Source organism: Tympanuchus pallidicinctus, unplaced genomic scaffold (assembly GCF_026119805.1).
Source record: "Tympanuchus pallidicinctus isolate F22 unplaced genomic scaffold, pur_lepc_1.0 scaffold26, whole genome shotgun sequence".
NCBI classification, from domain to species: Eukaryota; Metazoa; Chordata; class Aves; order Galliformes; family Phasianidae; genus Tympanuchus; species Tympanuchus pallidicinctus.
In genome coordinates, this window is record NW_026294743.1 from 2,245,776 (window position 1) to 2,263,461 (window position 17,686).

At 39.1% G+C, this 17,686-nt stretch overlaps 1 protein-coding gene across 4 annotated transcripts in view; it reads left to right on the forward strand.

Moving 5' to 3' along the window:
- The window catches only part of TTC29 (tetratricopeptide repeat domain 29), a 356,916-nt gene that overhangs the window by 221,745 nt on the left and 117,485 nt on the right, over positions 1–17,686 (forward strand). For 3 of the 4 annotated variants that reach the window (XM_052690222.1, XM_052690223.1, XM_052690225.1), the window contains one exon: positions 8,571–8,696. Coding sequence is in view for 1 of the 4 variants with exons in the window: in XM_052690221.1 (XP_052546181.1) it covers positions 16,063–16,090 (28 nt within the window). In the remaining 3 variants the exon portion in view is untranslated. Of the gene's footprint in view, positions 1–8,570; positions 8,697–15,907; positions 16,091–17,686 lie in introns of those variants that run through there. The other variant, XM_052690221.1, reaches the window with a different exon arrangement.

The window sequence follows — 17,686 nt, forward strand, 5'->3', positions numbered from 1 at the left end:
GAATTAAAAAGCAATGAACTCTGAACTATTCTGAAATTAAAATCTTGTATTTTCTAAAATTGTTTTGTAATACTCTAAACTCAGAAACATTTCTTTTCCTCATTTATTGTATTTAGTGATTAAATCTAAAAATCTCATTAACTTAAAATGTTTATATTTTTACCAAATCATGAAATAAATAAAAGGAAGTCGTAGGCCATGTTTTCAGCTGGCAAAAAAAAATGGCATAGCTAACAAAGCAATGATTTATGCTAGCTGAGAATGTAGCCCCCATTTCCAAACATTACTAATTTGCTATTTTTAAAAGTATTTTTAGTTTAAAGGTTATGAGCCACTGGAATTTGGAATACATATACAGAAAGCTGTGAAGCATACTGCCTGTAATTACAGAAATGTGTGTCAGGTTAATGCCTAATATTTGTCTTTGGTAAGATGACCAATGCTCTTTCTAGACAAATGAAATGCTAATGATTTCCTATCTGCACTTCGGTACCCAGCCAAATGTAGTGCTACATGGTGTAGCTTATTGCAAAGTGCGAAGGGAATTCACTGAAAGTGAATGATGGGGATATACTGTACTGAAGGAGAAATAGCTAAGCTACAAAGAGGCTGTATGTAATGTTCGTAATATAGTGATGAGGGAAGAAACAATATTTAAGATACTCAGAAATGGTCTTTTCTATTAGGAATAAATGATTCAGAGCAAAGATTAAGGTTTAAGTACAGAGAAGGATCTCAGTGTCCTAAAGGAGAAGGTGAAGGCTGGACTGATTTCAGTGGCATGAAATTTAAAAGTACAGAATACCAACTAACACTTTTATGGACTAAATGAGGAGAATGTTTATGCAATGTGGACTTAATTCCTGCGTGGGTTCAATTTTTGAAACTGTAGTGATGTAAACGTTTTAAACCTGAGGAAAGAAGTTGCAGTAGAGCAACAGTGACAGCTTTGGAGGCATAAAGTCTGGGGTGATATGGTGCCAGAGAACAAGTTTCTTCCACCTGGAACAGGATTCTGTGTGGAATCCCATTTGCAACCTTGGGCAAAGCGGGATCTATCTGTGCCACCTTACCAAGTCACCTGCAGCTCAGCCTGTCCCATCTCTTGCAGGAACAAATAGGCTACATCTGCATTTGCTGGATTTCCGCTGATCATCATGCTAAGACGTGAGATTTATAGGGCCTCCTTTGAATTCTCTTTAACCCTGTCGAAACAGGTTTGAAGACCTGGGCTGAGCTGCCACTGCTTAGAAGCTACTAATCTGGCTATCGGGTTTGACAACTTGCTGGGATGCTCCTTATCAATAACACCATTTATTTTTTTCTGCTTAATGCTATGCTAAATAGGCTTTACTGATCGTATTCTACAGCAAATGACCTACAAGAAACATACAATGTCATGAGTTTTCTTACAAAAATATTTATCACACCAGTATCTTACACAGGGACTCAAACAGAAATCCTCTCTTCATCTCTTAAGTCTGTCTACCTGCTGGAATTTACTTCTCTGATGGAATTTCTTCTGCCAGCATCTGCCACTCCTTCATCTGAACTCTCACAATGCAATATGGGAAACTTCAGCTCCAAGTCATACAGCCCTAGGGCCTTCTCTTCACCTAGTATTGTATCTCTTTTCTCACCTCTGCTGGATGCAGTATTGTAAGTTTCTCTTTTTGAGGCAGCTTGGGAAGAGCACTCTTCTCCATTTCAGTCTGCTTCCCCTTCCTCAAGTTTAATCTAGACAAGGATGAAACAGAAACATCAGTGGGTTTTTCTAATAGGGCACAATTTCTCCAGTACCAAACTCACAAACCACAGTCATTGCTATTAATGTATTTTGCAGCTGAGAAGACACAGTAATAGGATACTTTAGGTTTTCATAAGAGAAATGTCAGAATAAATTGTTACTCTTTCTAAATGTTGTGTGACTGAGAATCTCTTCAGCATGTGGAATAGGTACAGCAGTAAGAAGACATTCCCTTCATCAGGATACTCCCACCTTGTAACTCAAACTTATCCTACTGGATCTAGCTGAGAGTGAAAAGTCTGTTTACATGTCAGATCTGTGCTAAATATCTCACCATTTCTTCAAAACTGCCAGATGCTATCCTTGCCAACACTGGTATCAGTCCACCAGATATTCAGTTGTATTTACCTGCACTTTAATTCTTTTTTTTTTTCTTTTTTTTTCTCAGCCAATACCTGACCTGACAATGTTTTCGATCTGTTCAGAATACTCAACGGTTTTCAATCACTTTGTTCCACTGTTGTTGGTTATGCCTTCTTTTCTTCACATTATATTATCTTCTTTTTTTTTTTTTACTTTCCTCATTTCCTAATTCCCAATCTCTTTTTTGTAATATATTTCTCTGAGTTACATGTTTTATACCTCTCCTATTTCAATCTTTCTCTCCCTCTCCTTTTTTTTTCCTGAAAAGTTTTCCTCAGCTTCCACACACTTCTTCTTCTAAAGATTTTATAATCATGTTTCTAATCAATAGTGTTATATTCCACTCTTCTGAGGATGCCAGTCTTACACAGTAGTCCCAACAAGTTCATAAATTGCTAAGGGATGGGACATAGTGGCTGGAAAGGTGCACAAAGTAAAAGGATCTGAGGGTGTTAGTTAACAGCTAGCTGATGATGGGCCAGCAGTGTGCTCAGGGGACCAAGAAGGCCAATGGCATCCTGGCTAGTATTAGAAATAGTGTAACCAGCAGGACTAGGAAGGTGATCATCCCTCTCTTGTTACTAATTTAATGGCTATGGTGGTGACAGGCTGAAGGTTGGACAAGATCTCAGGGGTATTTTTTCAATCTTAGTGATTTCTGGAAATCACTTTTAGTTATTCAGCTCTTACTGTCTGCCTGCATTTTGCCCAGCCTGCATAACTCCCTAGTAAGGTGTTTGTGGTGGCTGTTAGTTGCTGAGGGCAAACTTATGCATATGTGTTGATATGACATCCAAGGCACAGTAAGGACCCAGACACACTGCATCCACTCATAGGCACTTTAACATTTGCTAAAGCTGAAGTCTAACTGGCATAAGCCAAGGTTCAAATTCTGCGGTTGCAAGAGTAGGCTCAGGCAGAGCTAGAGTACTGCACTGAAAGTGCCCACAGTCCATTACAACAGAGCCTGCGAGTGTTTGAAGTCTCTTGTTTAAAAGTTTCTTTACTACATCTAAGTAAGACATAATGGAGAATTTTAGTGTGAACTGATAACATCACACGTAAAGGCAAATGATAAAGCATGCCAGGTGACAAGGAGTGAAACCAACTGTCCAAGCAGCGTGAAACACACTGTAAATCTACCAGTTCTTCGAGAGGGATTTGAGCTCCACAGGAAATAGCAATGGCTCCTATAATTACGCTGCTCAGCCCAATGTTTTTTTACAAAAAGCCTACTCTCTACTAACATCTCTGGCAGGTTCTTGCTTGTTGTATGGAAACTGTTGATTATAGCCTGAACCTTTGACCACCTGAGGCAAGCAATGAGTCTGCTGCAGTAGCACTGGTGAAGGCAATTCATCTGTGCTACCTGAAGGCGTGGAACCTGGCTCCCCCTCTCCTAGACTCCATGTAAGTGCTGACTACTATAGAGGAAAGATTTTTTTGTGGAGATTGCTCTTTGTGGGGTTTACTGTGAGCCTATGACACTGGTGAGTATTTCCATTTGTTTTGATTATCTTTTCGTCGTAATAATCTTACTAATCCTAACCTTTGTGCACCTATTGATTGTACGCTTGTATAATTAAAGAGTAGTAGAAACACTTAATTTTAAAAAGCTGTTGTTTATTTGACTAGCCCTAATTATAGGTTATTGGTAATTAATGTTACATTAGGTGAAGTTTTTTTGTGTTGTTTTATCACGATAAAATTCAGTGTTGAAATAACTACTGAATATGTGTCAACACAGGCGTGACTATATTGTAGAAGAAGGAGATCTCCACCACAATTAATAATTTATCTGTGAAACATGGAAGTGATAAAATCTAAGAACAATAAATAAATATAATCTACATCAGAAAAGTGGTCAGTGCTGAGTGGGGACTACTCACTTGAGTCCAAATATAGTGGAAACAGTTTGGTTCTGGACACCCTGCTGAAAACGCTAGGACTGTTATTTGCTGTGTTAATGTAATTAAAGCTATGATCCTGATCTCTTCAAATGTAGAGAAAACACTGCAGTAGAAAAGCAGTTGTGAGTTGTTTCTAAGCCAGCTGATGAAAATAAGCAGAACACATTGGTAATCCAAGCTGATGACAAGAGTGTGGAAAGTTAAGAGACCTTTACTCCAAAAAGATCTTCAGTGGCTGGAGGCAGAGAATGTAGGAAATTTACTGTGGGCTATAATAATTGCTGTCTGCCCTGGGAAATGGCATCAAGGCCAGCGTAGTCATGGCTCCATGCAAGCACATCCTCTAATTATTGAAAAACCTGTGTAGAGTCTCAATGTTAATCAGTCTCTCAGAGACTTCAGCTTTATGTGGTTAGTGCGGATTTATGGCATTTTTCTTTTCTTGTTATTAAAACTGATATTTCACAAGGAAGAAAGTATCTCCAGATAACTGTTAAAATGCAAAGTTTCGGTCATAAAAGAGAACTGCAGGATTATTCTAAGACTATTCCACAGAGAACCCAAACAAGAAGGGTAAGAAACAAAACATCAAAGACGTGAGAAAAAGTGGAAAAAGATGAGACTTTAAAATATTAACTAAAGATGCAACAGTTGGCCTGTAGATTCAAGAGGTTATAGTGTAATTAATTAAGTGCTTGTTACAATTAGGGAAATAAACAGTGCGTGCACTAATACAACATGAATAATACATAACTGTGGAAAAAAAGTAAAACAAACTGAGAGGTTTGCATGTCCACGTTACTAGAGTTATTTGCATGGCTGTATTAATGATGTCACTGGAAAATAAACACAGAACTTTAACTTTTTATTACACGGTCATTCTTTGCTTCCTTTTACTAATGCTGCAGCAACAGTGTAACGTACAACTTCTGATTATTCCACTGGGGCAATTACAAATGGCATTTCAGTCCATAATTCTGAAACTGCTTTGAAATGTTAAACTCGGTGGTCTTCACGAAATAATATATCGAATCAAATTTCAGATTATCTACTAGTTGTGCCTGCAAATTTTTGGCTAACAAAGTAGAAAAAGTTGTGTGTCTAACGATCTTTTTTTCTTACTGTTACATTTTACATCAACCCCAACCTTCCTGAGGTATTTCCATTTCATAAATAGCAGAACCCTGGGAAAGTTCACAGAAATGAAACCATAAAAATTGCAAACTTGAATGTCACTGACAGGATTTGAGAAGTGTTTGTGATGGGCTGGGTGGGGGCTGACGTGTTAGTCACACATCATTTAGTTGTTAGTTGTCACCGTTTTGAAAAATATGCCATAATAGATCTGATACGTTTACAGGTTTTAATTTACTAGTGATGGCTGACTGCTCTTAAGTGGCCTAAATTAACATCAGAATAATCTTTCTGGAAAGACACGCATAAATACTGCATAAGGTCTGACTGTAGACTGTACTTACAACCCAGGAGCAGCACATTTACTCCGTATAGAAAAAGACAGAGCAAGGTATCCAATTATTTATACAGCAGCAGGAAGTTCAAAAGATGTAACTGGAATAAGCAGTGGGAATGCCTGAATCAGAGCACAAGGCTGGAATCAAAAAAGGATATGCAAACTGACACCTGATGTCAGCTCTTTGTACCTCTTAAGATGCCTGAAAGAAAATACTGACCAAACACCGTGGATGTGTGCAGGAAAGATGCAGAACTATTTAAGGTACAAAACTTATGTGGGAAAGCAAGTGATGTGCATAAAAAAGTAATTTGAGACAAATGGACCTTAAGTACATCTTATCCAGAATGGAAAAAAAGTCATCCCTAGTTAATTATTTTAGTGATTATTACTTCCAAAACCAAAGCAAAAGTCAGGTGTTCATAGGAGCACCACATAAGTGTTGATCTCACACTTCCCTATGTGCATGGCTGTGCCATAAAGCAGTAAAATGTGCTGTGTACTAAATTTCCAAAGTCTCTGTGTGTCCCTGCAATCCTCCTGGTTTTCGCCCTCTCTCTGTGGATACAGAATTTTGCCCCTGTTCAAAAGATGATATAAAGTTACTGAGAAAAATTTACTAAGATAAAGAAGGAATGGAAAAAGGAAAAAAAAAAAAAAAAAAAAAAAGGGGGGGGGGGGGGGAGGGAAAGGGAGACCTGCTCCTATAGGAAAAAGGCTCACTGAGCTATGAGTCAGAGAATCACAGATTTGTAGGGGTTGGAAGGGACCTCCAGAGATCATCGAGTCCAACCCCCCTGCCAAAGCAGGTTCCCTACAGCAGGTCACACAGGTGGGCATCCAGGCAGGTCTTGAACATCTCCAGAGAAGGAGACTCCACCACCTCCCTGGGCAGCCTGTTCCAGTGCTCCGTCACCTCACTGCAAAGAAGTTCTTGCGCACATTTGTGCAGAACTTCCTATGCTGCAGTTTGCGGCCATTTCCCCTCTTCCTGTCTCCACTCACCACTGAAACGAGTCTGGCCTCGCCATTCTGCCCCCCACACCTTAGATATTTATAGACCTGGATCAGGTCCCCTCTCAGTCTTCTTTTCTCAAGGCTGAACAGACCCAGTTCACTCAGCCTTTCCTCATAGGAGAGATGCTCCAGGCCCTTCACCATCTTCGTGGCCCTCTGCTGGACTCTTTCCAAGAGATCCCTGTCTGATGAATAATAACAAATTAGCTGTAAAGGAGCTGGTATTTAGAAACATATCTGCTTGAAAACAATCCAGTTATCTGAGTGTCACTTTTTTTGTTTGGCTCTTCATGGTGTTAAAATTAGGTATTATCAGTTTTAGGATGTGTGGTGTCTTTCACACTCTTCAGTCATCAAGTTTCTCTGCTGCCATATTTTAAGAACCTATGCAAATTAATCTACAGGAAATTAAGATGTACTAATACCCTGAAAGCTCAAAGAAGCACCCAAATCCATCAGACTGAGCACCTCTGGCAGTGAGACATGCCTTATTTTGGGATGTTGTCCTGTGGCTTTCTCAGCTGCTTCATCAATCAGAGGCACAGGTACACTCTGGCTGAATGCTGGGTTGTGGGGACCAGAAGTGCCTCTTAACAATTTCAAAATCAAAAGCACGTGGATGCTAACATTACAGCACATCATCCAGCAGGAGATAATGTTGAATTTTATTGCAGGTTAATCTTGCTTGTAGTAAACTCAAATTATCTTGGAAACTGCCTCAATCCTCCTCCCAGCTGAGCACTAGCACTGAACTGAAATTTTAGTTCACCTTGTTATCAGACAGAGATGCAGTGTATTCAGCTGAAACTGTTAAATGACATTGTTGAAACAAAGAATCATTAATTGTGAATATCTAGCAACATCTAGGATGAAGTTGAAGAGTAACAATGTTATGACGTAACTGTAGCAAAGATTAGGGTGGCCCGAGAGAGGAGCTATTAGCATTGTCCTGTCTTCTTTCTGGGGTTGAGGCACATAAAATTCAGAAAGCCTGTATATTTGAAGGCAATTGATTTTCTAGATATAGCAAGGAATAGAGTATACCCAATCTGTTCAAATCTGAGGAAATTCTGGTGTGAAAATGCTGTATGTGTGTAAGAAGAATCCATGGCAAGAAAACTTTTTCTCAATAAAGATGCTCTCCCAGAGCCTAAATCATAACAAATTCTCTCATACAAACTCCTGTTTTGCATTCAGGAAAGAACTTAATGGTTTTGGCTACGAGATCACTACAAAACAAAGGCATTTATGTTAAAGCCTGCTGCAACTACACACATATCCAAGTTCACGTGTTTAAGCATCAATATGTCTTTTCTAGGGTTTATACTCCTAAACTGCCTCTGCCAGCCACTGTCTTCAATTTCTTACTCCACAAGGTGTTATTTGATTAGATAAGCTCTCAGAAAAACTGCAGGGTTTGTCCAAATCTGAATGGTTGTTGTTTTTTTGTGGGTTTTTTGTTGTTGTTGTTGTTGTTGTTGTTTTTAGGCAGATCCATAGCAGGTGAGTGAAACTATTCTTCCAAGAAATGCTGCAACCTGATTTGCTTGAGAAGCTCTGTATGTTGGCAGGGTCTCACTGCATTTGCAGGCTCCAGTAGTTCTGTTAATATTTTTATATTATCTGGTAATTTGGACACAGTCATAAGATCTTCAGCTTGTATTAGATATTCTCTATAATCCCCAGGGTTTTGTATCCTTTTTTATACTTCTTCCCTTGTTTTTATCAGTTGTCACCTATTGTGCATCACTATTTTACTCTTGGGTGCTTTAATTATATATGAATGTGGTATGCTTCACAGCAGCTAGTTTCCATTTGCCATCTAAATATCTTTGTACATGAACAGAGTAACCTACATTTAACTTCACAGACATACAGGCAGTTTGCAAATCTACTGTATTTCGGATTTTTTTTTTTTTTTGTCTGCCTACTTTTATTTGATAATTGATTTCTAGCTGGTGTTTCCTCTGCTTTCTGAACCTGAAATAAAACTCTTTTCCAGAAACAAAACAGAACACTTGAAGACTAGGAGGCTGGCTTGGGATAGTGGAGGGCCTCGTATTGGCTTCCTTGGTGGACTTCATTTTCTTAAGCTGGGCAATTTCTGTCAAGAACATCTGTTACAGGAGTGAGTATTTTGTTTTAATGCCTAATAGTACTAATTTATTAAATAATTTAAATTTCTGAAAATCAACTGATTTTCTGATCAACTGACAAAAATAATTCAAATCAGAATTCTTCAATGTATGGCTGCATTGCACTGTATTTCTTCTGTTTCTTTTTTTTTTACTTTTAACCATCCCGTGAACACCTATTTGTACTTTTTAGAGTGTTCTGAAGTTATTTAGAAAGTAAATAATGTGGTTGGACTTCTTTAATCAATAGTTAATCCACAACTTGAGTGACAGTCTCACTAATCGGGAAAGCAGCACGAACAAGTGGTAAGTAAATACAAATCAGAAAGCATCAAGAAATAAATGTCTGGAAAAAAACCAGCAATGCACTAGGGGATTTTCTGGTTTTAAATCTGCACAAACACAGATTGAGCTTAAGATGTGTAGTTATTGGTTAAACAATTTTTAATGAAATATAAAGACCTATGTGCTCTTAAATAGATAATTTATGTGCAATGTTATTGTCTCCCAAGGTTTAATTAAATGTTTGCCTTGTGGCTAATCAGCTACAATTAATAAATGAAGCCTATATTCATGCCACTTAGAGGGAATGTTAAAATTCCATTAGAATTTCAGTATCACTTTTGTGGCTGGTTGATAACCATCTAGTACATGAGAAACTTTCACAAAACAAATTTGGTACAGATATGAAATTACATTTATATCATGCAATGCTTTTATCACATTGTATAACTTCAATTTCCATTTGAACGTAAGTACCCATAAGTACCTGGAGTGGAAGTATATGTTCTCATAGCGCTTTTCATCTCTGAAGCAGTTCCCAAATTTCAGCTTCAAGTTCTGCTTTGCCTACAGAGCAACACCTCTTAGCCTTACAGATACAAAGGAATTTACAGGGGAGGAAAACATCCATTAATCCACAGACCTCCTGCCCCCAAGGATTTCAACTATCTCTAGCATGATACACTTAAAGTCTTAGGACTATGTAACAACACCACCAGATTTTTATCCTGGATGCTAACTTGACATGTCTTTTTTGCTTCAGCTACTCTAACGTTATGAATCTCTGTAGGCAAGCATTGAAAATGTAGGTAAGCCTCCACTGGGTGCTTTTCCACCTCAACACGTTACATAAATAACCGGTCGAGAGGGAGGAGGCCAAAGACAATGCAGGCTGTCACTGACGGCATTCCTGAATCACGGAGTCCAACCCCCCTGCCAAAGCAGGTTCCCTACAGCAGGTCACACAGGTGGGCATCCAGGCAGGTCTTGAACATCTCCAGAGAAGGAAACTCCACCACCTCCCTGGGCAGCCTGTTCCAGTGCTCCGTCACCTCACTGCAAAGAAGTTCTTGCGCACATTTGTGCAGAACTTCCTATGCTGCAGTTTGCGGCCATTTCCCCTCTTCCTGTCTCCACTCACCACTGAAACGAGTCTGGCCTCGCCATTCTGCCCCCCACACCTTAGATATTTATAGACCTGGATCAGGTCCCCTCTCAGTCTTCTTTTCTCAAGGCTGAACAGACCCAGTTCACTCAGCCTTTCCTCATAGGAGAGATGCTCCAGGCCCTTCACCATCTTTGTGGCCCTCCGCTGAACTCTTTCCAAGAGATCCCTGTCTTTTTTGTACTGAGGAGCCCAGATCTGGACGCAGTACTCCAGATGAGGCCTCACCAGGGCAGAGTAGAGGGGGAGGATCACCTCCCTCGACCTGCTGGCCACGCTCTTTTTAATGCATCCCAGGATGCCATTGGCCCTCTTGGCCACAAGAGCACACTGCTGAAATCAGCTAAAAGGAGAATTTCAGATCTCCATAGACATTTGTTGTATGCAGCTAACGTATTGTCATTTATCATTTCCACTACAGTAGTGCCCAAATGTCTCTGGGCTAGGCTGGATTATAAAGCATTATCTATGAATAATATGCTATTACTTGTCTGTGTCACTGCTTACAATCTAGTTTAAGATGAGAGATGATCAATGGTTGCGATTAGAACTAGAAAACAATAATGGAAGGAGCTCAGTAGCAATACAAATAAATGCAAAACTTCAGATATGCAACTTATTGGGAAATATATGTGTATATTCAGCACAATTAAGGTGATGTCAAATAATTTTTTTCCACCAATTTTAGTGTGATCTATCAGAAGGAAAGTAACTGCAGGATGTTTCTATTGTCATCACTTAAGTCATTCTTTTTGACTGCTTCTCCTTTTATTTGGTTAGGCCCTGGCTCAGCGACCAGTCATACCATGGGTACAATCAAGAAATGCACTCAGAGGAAGCTGAAAGACTGTAAATAATACTCCCTTTTATTAGTATAAAAAGGGTGTATTTTATTAGCTGTAATACATTAAGGATATTGTCTGTATATTTTGTCTTAAGGAATGAAAACATTTAATAACAACTTATTTCTCTTGGGGTTGCGAAGATATCTTCATCTGTAAGTCACTCTCCTTTTGCGGAGGCTTTCATTTACTACAGACTGAAGACTGCACAAATTAAATGGGAATAACAGTATCAAGCAGAGCTGTTTAGCTCTGTTTTTTTCATGTTCCATGGAAAAAAAACACATATGCTAGATTAAATAGATGATGACACACTGAATGCAATAAATGCAGTAGAGTTTCATAATAAGGTGGCTGTTTCTGTCGGTTGTTAATATCAAAAGTTCTACACATAAAACATTTTTTTAAGTGCTCTACAGAATAAATAGTCTTGAAGTAAATTCTGATTACTATTTTCTATTCAGTCATGAAGGAGACCTTCAAACTCGCTTGCCTGAGGCACTGAGAAGCTCCAGGTCTTTGACGTTCATGAAAGAAAGATAACAATCACTCTTCAGGGGAGAGATCTTATTATATGTACCCTGTGGGGTTTTTTTTATCCTTTATCAAACTGCACCTTTGTGGGCCTTTAATTTCTTAATGGGTTGTTTATCCTTCTCCCCCATAATTCGTGATGATAAGCTGCATGCCACATAGATACTGTTATGCTGATGAAAAAAGTTGTACTTTTGAGCCAAGTTGGTGATGTGGTTTGATCAACTTCTCACAGGTATTTCTAGATTGGTAAAGCAAATTCAATTGGTAATCCTACAAATATTTAAGTAGGTAAAAGTCCATCTGAGGCTTACCTAAAAGGGTATGAATAAGAATATCTGAAATAGGTAAACACAATTACAGAACCAGGATCAGATGTTAATGGGATATCTTACAGGTACACAAAGTGTTGGAGGGGGTGAATGGGAGGGGGAAAGAGAGAACAGAACAGCATGCTGGAACAGTTTTCACTCTATCACAGGTAGAATATAGGACCAACAATGGCATGGCATGGAAGACTTAACAGCATGAGTTTTAGAAAACAGCGATACTTGCTGTTCCACCATTTGTGAATAAGTATATTGAATGATCTCAAACAAATGACAAAATCTTTGTATAGTGCCAACTCTGATTTTCCTACATGTGTCTCAGGTTAAGGAAATACTGGTTTAGATACTTCAGAGATTTATCAGGCTGCTGTGAATTCTATCCTCATTTGTAACAGTCATAGAACTGAAGGGCAGTATCTCTGGTACTTCCATGAATACAAATAAATGTTACTACCCACTTTGGAATCATGGAAAACACACACTTCTAGACATGCAGAATAACAACACCTTAAGAGAAACTTTTGCCCATTCTAGTCTTCAAGGCTGAGGAAATGCTACTTGTATATATATAAAGTGTGTATATGTCTGCTCAGTTTTTGATGTGCATCTGCACTCCTAATTCCCACCCAGATACATTCCATACTTTCATAAGTATTTACACAGGATTGTTCCTGAAATAACCATTGCTTGTTAGCAAAACATAATCATATTTTTATTTATCTTCCTCTTAACTGTATCAGTCCTCAGACCTGTTTCTTTAGAGCTAACCTTTGGAGGGTTGCTACTTATGTTAGCAAGTTGTTAGCAATATGAATGCTTTTCTTTTAAGTGAATAAACATATAAATACACAACATATAAATAAATGGTCACCAATGTGTTAGAGCAGTGTTAATACAGTTCTATTTTTTTTTTTTTTTTTTTTAGTTTTCCACTGTAGTATTTAAATTATATAAACAGAGAGAAATTGAAAGCCTGATAAAGAAATGGCTTATGATATCTAATCCTTTAGCTCTAATATTACCTTGGAAGACTTCTGTTTAAGGTCCAGCTACAAGCTACAGTGAGATGAAACATGACTAGGAATGTGAAACAAAGATTTTGGAGATGTGCATTTTCTTAGAAATATTTGGATCTTTCCTAAGCCTATTGTGCCAGCAGTGGAACTTGGCAGTGATCTAGTATATTGATGCATAAAGTGTATATAATGAACAGCAAGACTAGTGATCCTTACAATAACTTTTACACTGTAAGTTTGTTTGATCTTTATCATTACTGCTGTCTCCATCTCATCACTCAAATAGAAAGCTGAAAAAAGGAGATATGTGATGTAGAGACATTACTGAGGCTGCTTAAATTGTACGTATGCTGTAACTGTATGCTCTGTTAAGAACACTGGAAATCTCTAGTCAGTGTGATTCTACTTATCCAGATCTAAATGTGTATTTACCATGAAGAGAAAAATCAGAGCTAGATAATCCAGACTAGCCACACAAGACAACTCCAAAATTAAAATTGATGGCTCTAATGGGAAACATAACTTTTATATTCAAAAGTCATTCGTTGCTGTCAAAGAAAGCAACTGGGTCTTGTCTGAGACAGCCTTCCTTGCAATGAAAGGCAAGACTTGTGTAAAGGATCTTATTAGGGCCCCTATTTATGATGTGGTTACCCTGCTTGTGTATTCAAATGCTAGCTTTATGCTAGCATCTAACTATCAAGTGTTGCGGCAGCACTATTGCCTGCTGACCAGGAAGCTGATCAACACACAGCAGAACTGGGCTCCATGTTAGCGATTTGGTCCAAAAGTTCCTCATGCTCATCTCTAAAGAAACAAGAAGGGTATCACTTACAGAGTGAGTAAAACATATAAAGAGTCTTGAAGAATCTACTATGAAAGAAAAACCTTATAACGTACTTCAGGAAATGGCTCCTTTTGTGTGCAAGAGAAAACCATTTATGGTTTGGGCCTATGATTGCTACCTACAGGTAGTACTACATACGTATTTCTCTTGCATGTGATTATCAGAAAGGTAGAAATGCAGTTTACATCTCATGTGTAAGGAAAAAATGCATAGGAAGTAATTATTTTTGGAAAGATTATCTGTTTTGAGAGGCAGTAGGTTTCTGGCTATTTGGTTTTGAGAGAGCTCACACACAAAAAATAAAATTTTGTCTAGAAATATTGATTGTAAAACCTTACAGGATTTGCCTGCAGAAATCGTCTGTTTTTTTGAAGATTTTGTGTATTTTATTTGGTATGAAAAATAACACTGGTCCCACAGCTAACTTTTGTTTAAAGATCAATCCAATCAGTACCTAGCTCAATATGCCATGCAAGGTCTCACAGAGTTGAAGAATCTCCCTGTTGACCTCTTTTTATCCCAGGAGAAGGGATAAAAAGAGGAATGGGAGTAAGAGGAATATTGATGGAAGAAAACCTGGATATTTTAGAGATTATCCCTGTTCCATCATCCTCAGGTCAGATCTCCACCTGCAGCCCAGAGCAGCCGGCACTGTTTTGTACTTTTTGTGTACTTTGCACTTCTTTGTACACTGATTGGTGCCTGGTAGCATGCTCAGGGCTGCCACCCTCACATTCCTCATTCCTGTGTTTTAACTTCCCAAGTCTGTCATGGTTAAAGTCAACATCTTCATCACTTCATAGGGATGTTTCATCATTTAGACCGTTTTCTATCTTCTACTCCTGAGAAAAGAAAAAAAGAAGAAAAAAAACACAGAAGAAAACCCTCAGATTTTCTTCAGTTTAATTGTTTTGTATTTATTTATTTATTCCTTTTAAACCTTTTACAACTCAGTCATTCTCTACAATTTCTAACTTACAATGTACATCTGTTATACTAGACAGCTTCTGTTTTGAGATGTTTTCTTTGTAATCAAACCCTATCTGTTTGGCAAATGTTTTCCTTCATCACAGGACGATGACTTTAGGAGTATCTTGGCTAACATCCTTACAGTTTACAATTAATATTCTCCCATCTCAGGTTCAGTTCTTTCTCCCAAAGACTTATTTTACAGCGGTCTTCACCTTTATAAAATTATGCCTTCCAACGCATGAAGCATGTATATTATTGGTTTGGACTTAATTCTGTTTGCGTGTAACAAATGTGATCAAATAATTATCAGTTATATCTAAGCCATGACTAATTTCTAGCTCTGTGTTCAATTCCTTTTTATGTGTCTATATGAGGTCTAATATAGAATTTCCTTCTGGTGAGTGCAACACTTCTTAAGTTAGGAAATGACTCTTAAAATATTTTGAAATTCCAAGTACTTTTTAACACCAGCAGTATGAGATCTCTAGCACGTGAAATTCATCATGGTACAGGAATGTTTTCCCTATATGCTGTAGACAGGTAAGGCATAGTTCCTGCTGTTCTCTAGTGTGATTTAATGGCTAAGTACCCTGTCAATTTCTGGCTTATCCATTAGAACACTGACCCATAAACATTCAAGATCAGGTGCTTCCGATTGACATCAACTCAGAAACAGGTAATGCCATCTCTGAAGAGCTTTTTATCCACTCGATCCTTCCAAAGTAGATTATAACAATTGATTTTGACATGCCAGTTTTCCAGTTTTAGCAATAAAAACTGGGTCAGATCTGTGCTACTAAATGACCTCTTCCACTGGTGATAAGTGACTGAAAAATCTCTGCTCTTTGTATTCTTTGGTGTCCTGATTATGGTTTCTCTTTTTCATCCACATTTACCAAATCTTCATTGGTTCCTTCTTGCTAGTTCTATTTCCTGTAAGCTGTCAGACTCCTTAGCTGATCAGTAGAAGAGTTCTTCTGTTGCAGACAGCAGGCTCTCACCATAGACAGTGACAGGGTTTTCCACAAACCCAAAATCTTCACGCCATTTGCTTAGATTAAATCTGGGCTTATATGCTTTTTGTTTCCTATTACTCGATAGGCCTGAAGGACCGTCTGAAAAGGTCCTGAAACAAAATACAAGTCATTCACAGCTGTGAACCTCTAGTCCGAGACGAGTTAATGTTAAAAACCGTCAGCTGCGCTGGGTTCTCACATCTTCCGGAGCTCATAAGGTCTAACTCAGGCTTAGTCGCTCTCTCGGCAGCCTCTCACCGCTCGCTTCCACCCTCGGCACCGCCCGCCCCCGTTGCCATGGCTGGGCCGGGAGCGTCGGCACCGTAAGGCTGCAGGGCCGCCGCGCTCTGCTCGGGATGGAGGCTCCGCGCCGCTGCTTTTCAGGTTCGACGCGAGGGGACGCGCCGTCCGCGACCCCTTCTCCTCCCCCGCCGTCCTCGCGGGGCGGTCCGCTATTTCGCCGGGGGGGCCGGGGCCAAACGGCCGCTGTTGGCCGTGCTGCAGTGGACGTTCGTGTCTTTAGAAAGTTCTGGGTTGTTTTTTTTTTTCGGAGGGGCTGAAGCAGCGTTGCAGGAAAACGCTTCGGGTCCGCAGGTGGTTAATGAGCTAGGGAGAAAGATGAACGCACCTGTCTCGTAGCCAGTCAAGCCAGCCGGTAGCCTGTGGGGGTGCAGCCGCTCCTGGCTCGGTGCTTCTGAGCCCCCTGCCTGCCCTGTCCCACCGCTGCCTGCAGTCAGTTCTCTTGCTTGCCAGACTGTGCGGCTGCGATTGAGGCGTGCTCCAAAAGTAAGGGGCTTGCAGCAGGCTTTGCTTTTTCTCTGGGCTATGGTGTTGGTATAAAGTTTACTTGTCGTTCCTCAATGAATAGCACTTTCCTTAGCAGAGATCTCCCTTTCTGTGTTGTGTGTGGATGCAAATCTGCACTTTCTGTAACAAGTGTAATTTTGTGCAGTGATGAGATACCAGTGCTTTTTGTAGACTTTGTTTTCATTTTTGTAATCATTTTTTTTCCCCAATGACACACTTTTGTAAAATGATGCTGCCTCCAATTGTAAGTTGTATAATGTTTTGGTTTTTTTTCTGTAACAAATTTAGGACTACAAGCCCTAAAAGTGCGACTCAGAGGAATTAACTATATTCTGACATCTTTTCAACCCGTAGTTTATTGCTATTCCGTTCTAAGTAACAACTTAAAAAATTAAAAGGAAAAAAAAGCGTCATAATAAACGTAGCAAAATATTTCATCAGTGAAATGGCTTTCATTCACAGAAAGGCTGATAAATAAAATATTCTTCTACTCTGATACTGATTAAGTTGACTTGTATCTATCATTCCATTCCTACAAAAGGAATTTTCTTCCTCTAAATGCAGCAAATAGTTAACTTCTTCCTCTTCTTTCCTCTCCTCCTCCCCCCCCTCATATTCTATTTTCCCGTCCCTATTAAAAGTTTCTGCCTTGGGGCCTACCAGCAGGACATGCAATACCTACATTAAACCAAATTTAAAAGTGAGGGTGCTCCTGCTGCTAACGTCCTCAGATCACAGACATGCAAAATGAAGGAACTGGCAGCTGAAACTTTAATGGTAGGAAGTGGAGGCTGAATACTTGGGGAAAAAACACAGTAGCTCTCTATGACAAAGAAGTCCTATTAGCATTTATGTACTTCAGAATGACAAGCTAGACAATTCTACATAACTGGGGCTTTCTGCTTTTGTTTTAAGTAAAATCCTATGTTGCGTGTATAGAATTACTTGGATTTTTCTACTCACATGCTTGTTATTGGGACAGTTATGTATTATTTTGAACATTAATTCACTGCCTTTTGTTGCATTGCACGTTGCATGTTCAGTCATTTCTTCACCTTATGTACCAGCATAGCTTGTTAACATTTGGGCATACCTAGCTTGAGGAAGCACAGGGAATTACATGCAAGTAAGATGCCTGCACTGGTTGTTTCTATGTAGATTAAAAGCACTCCA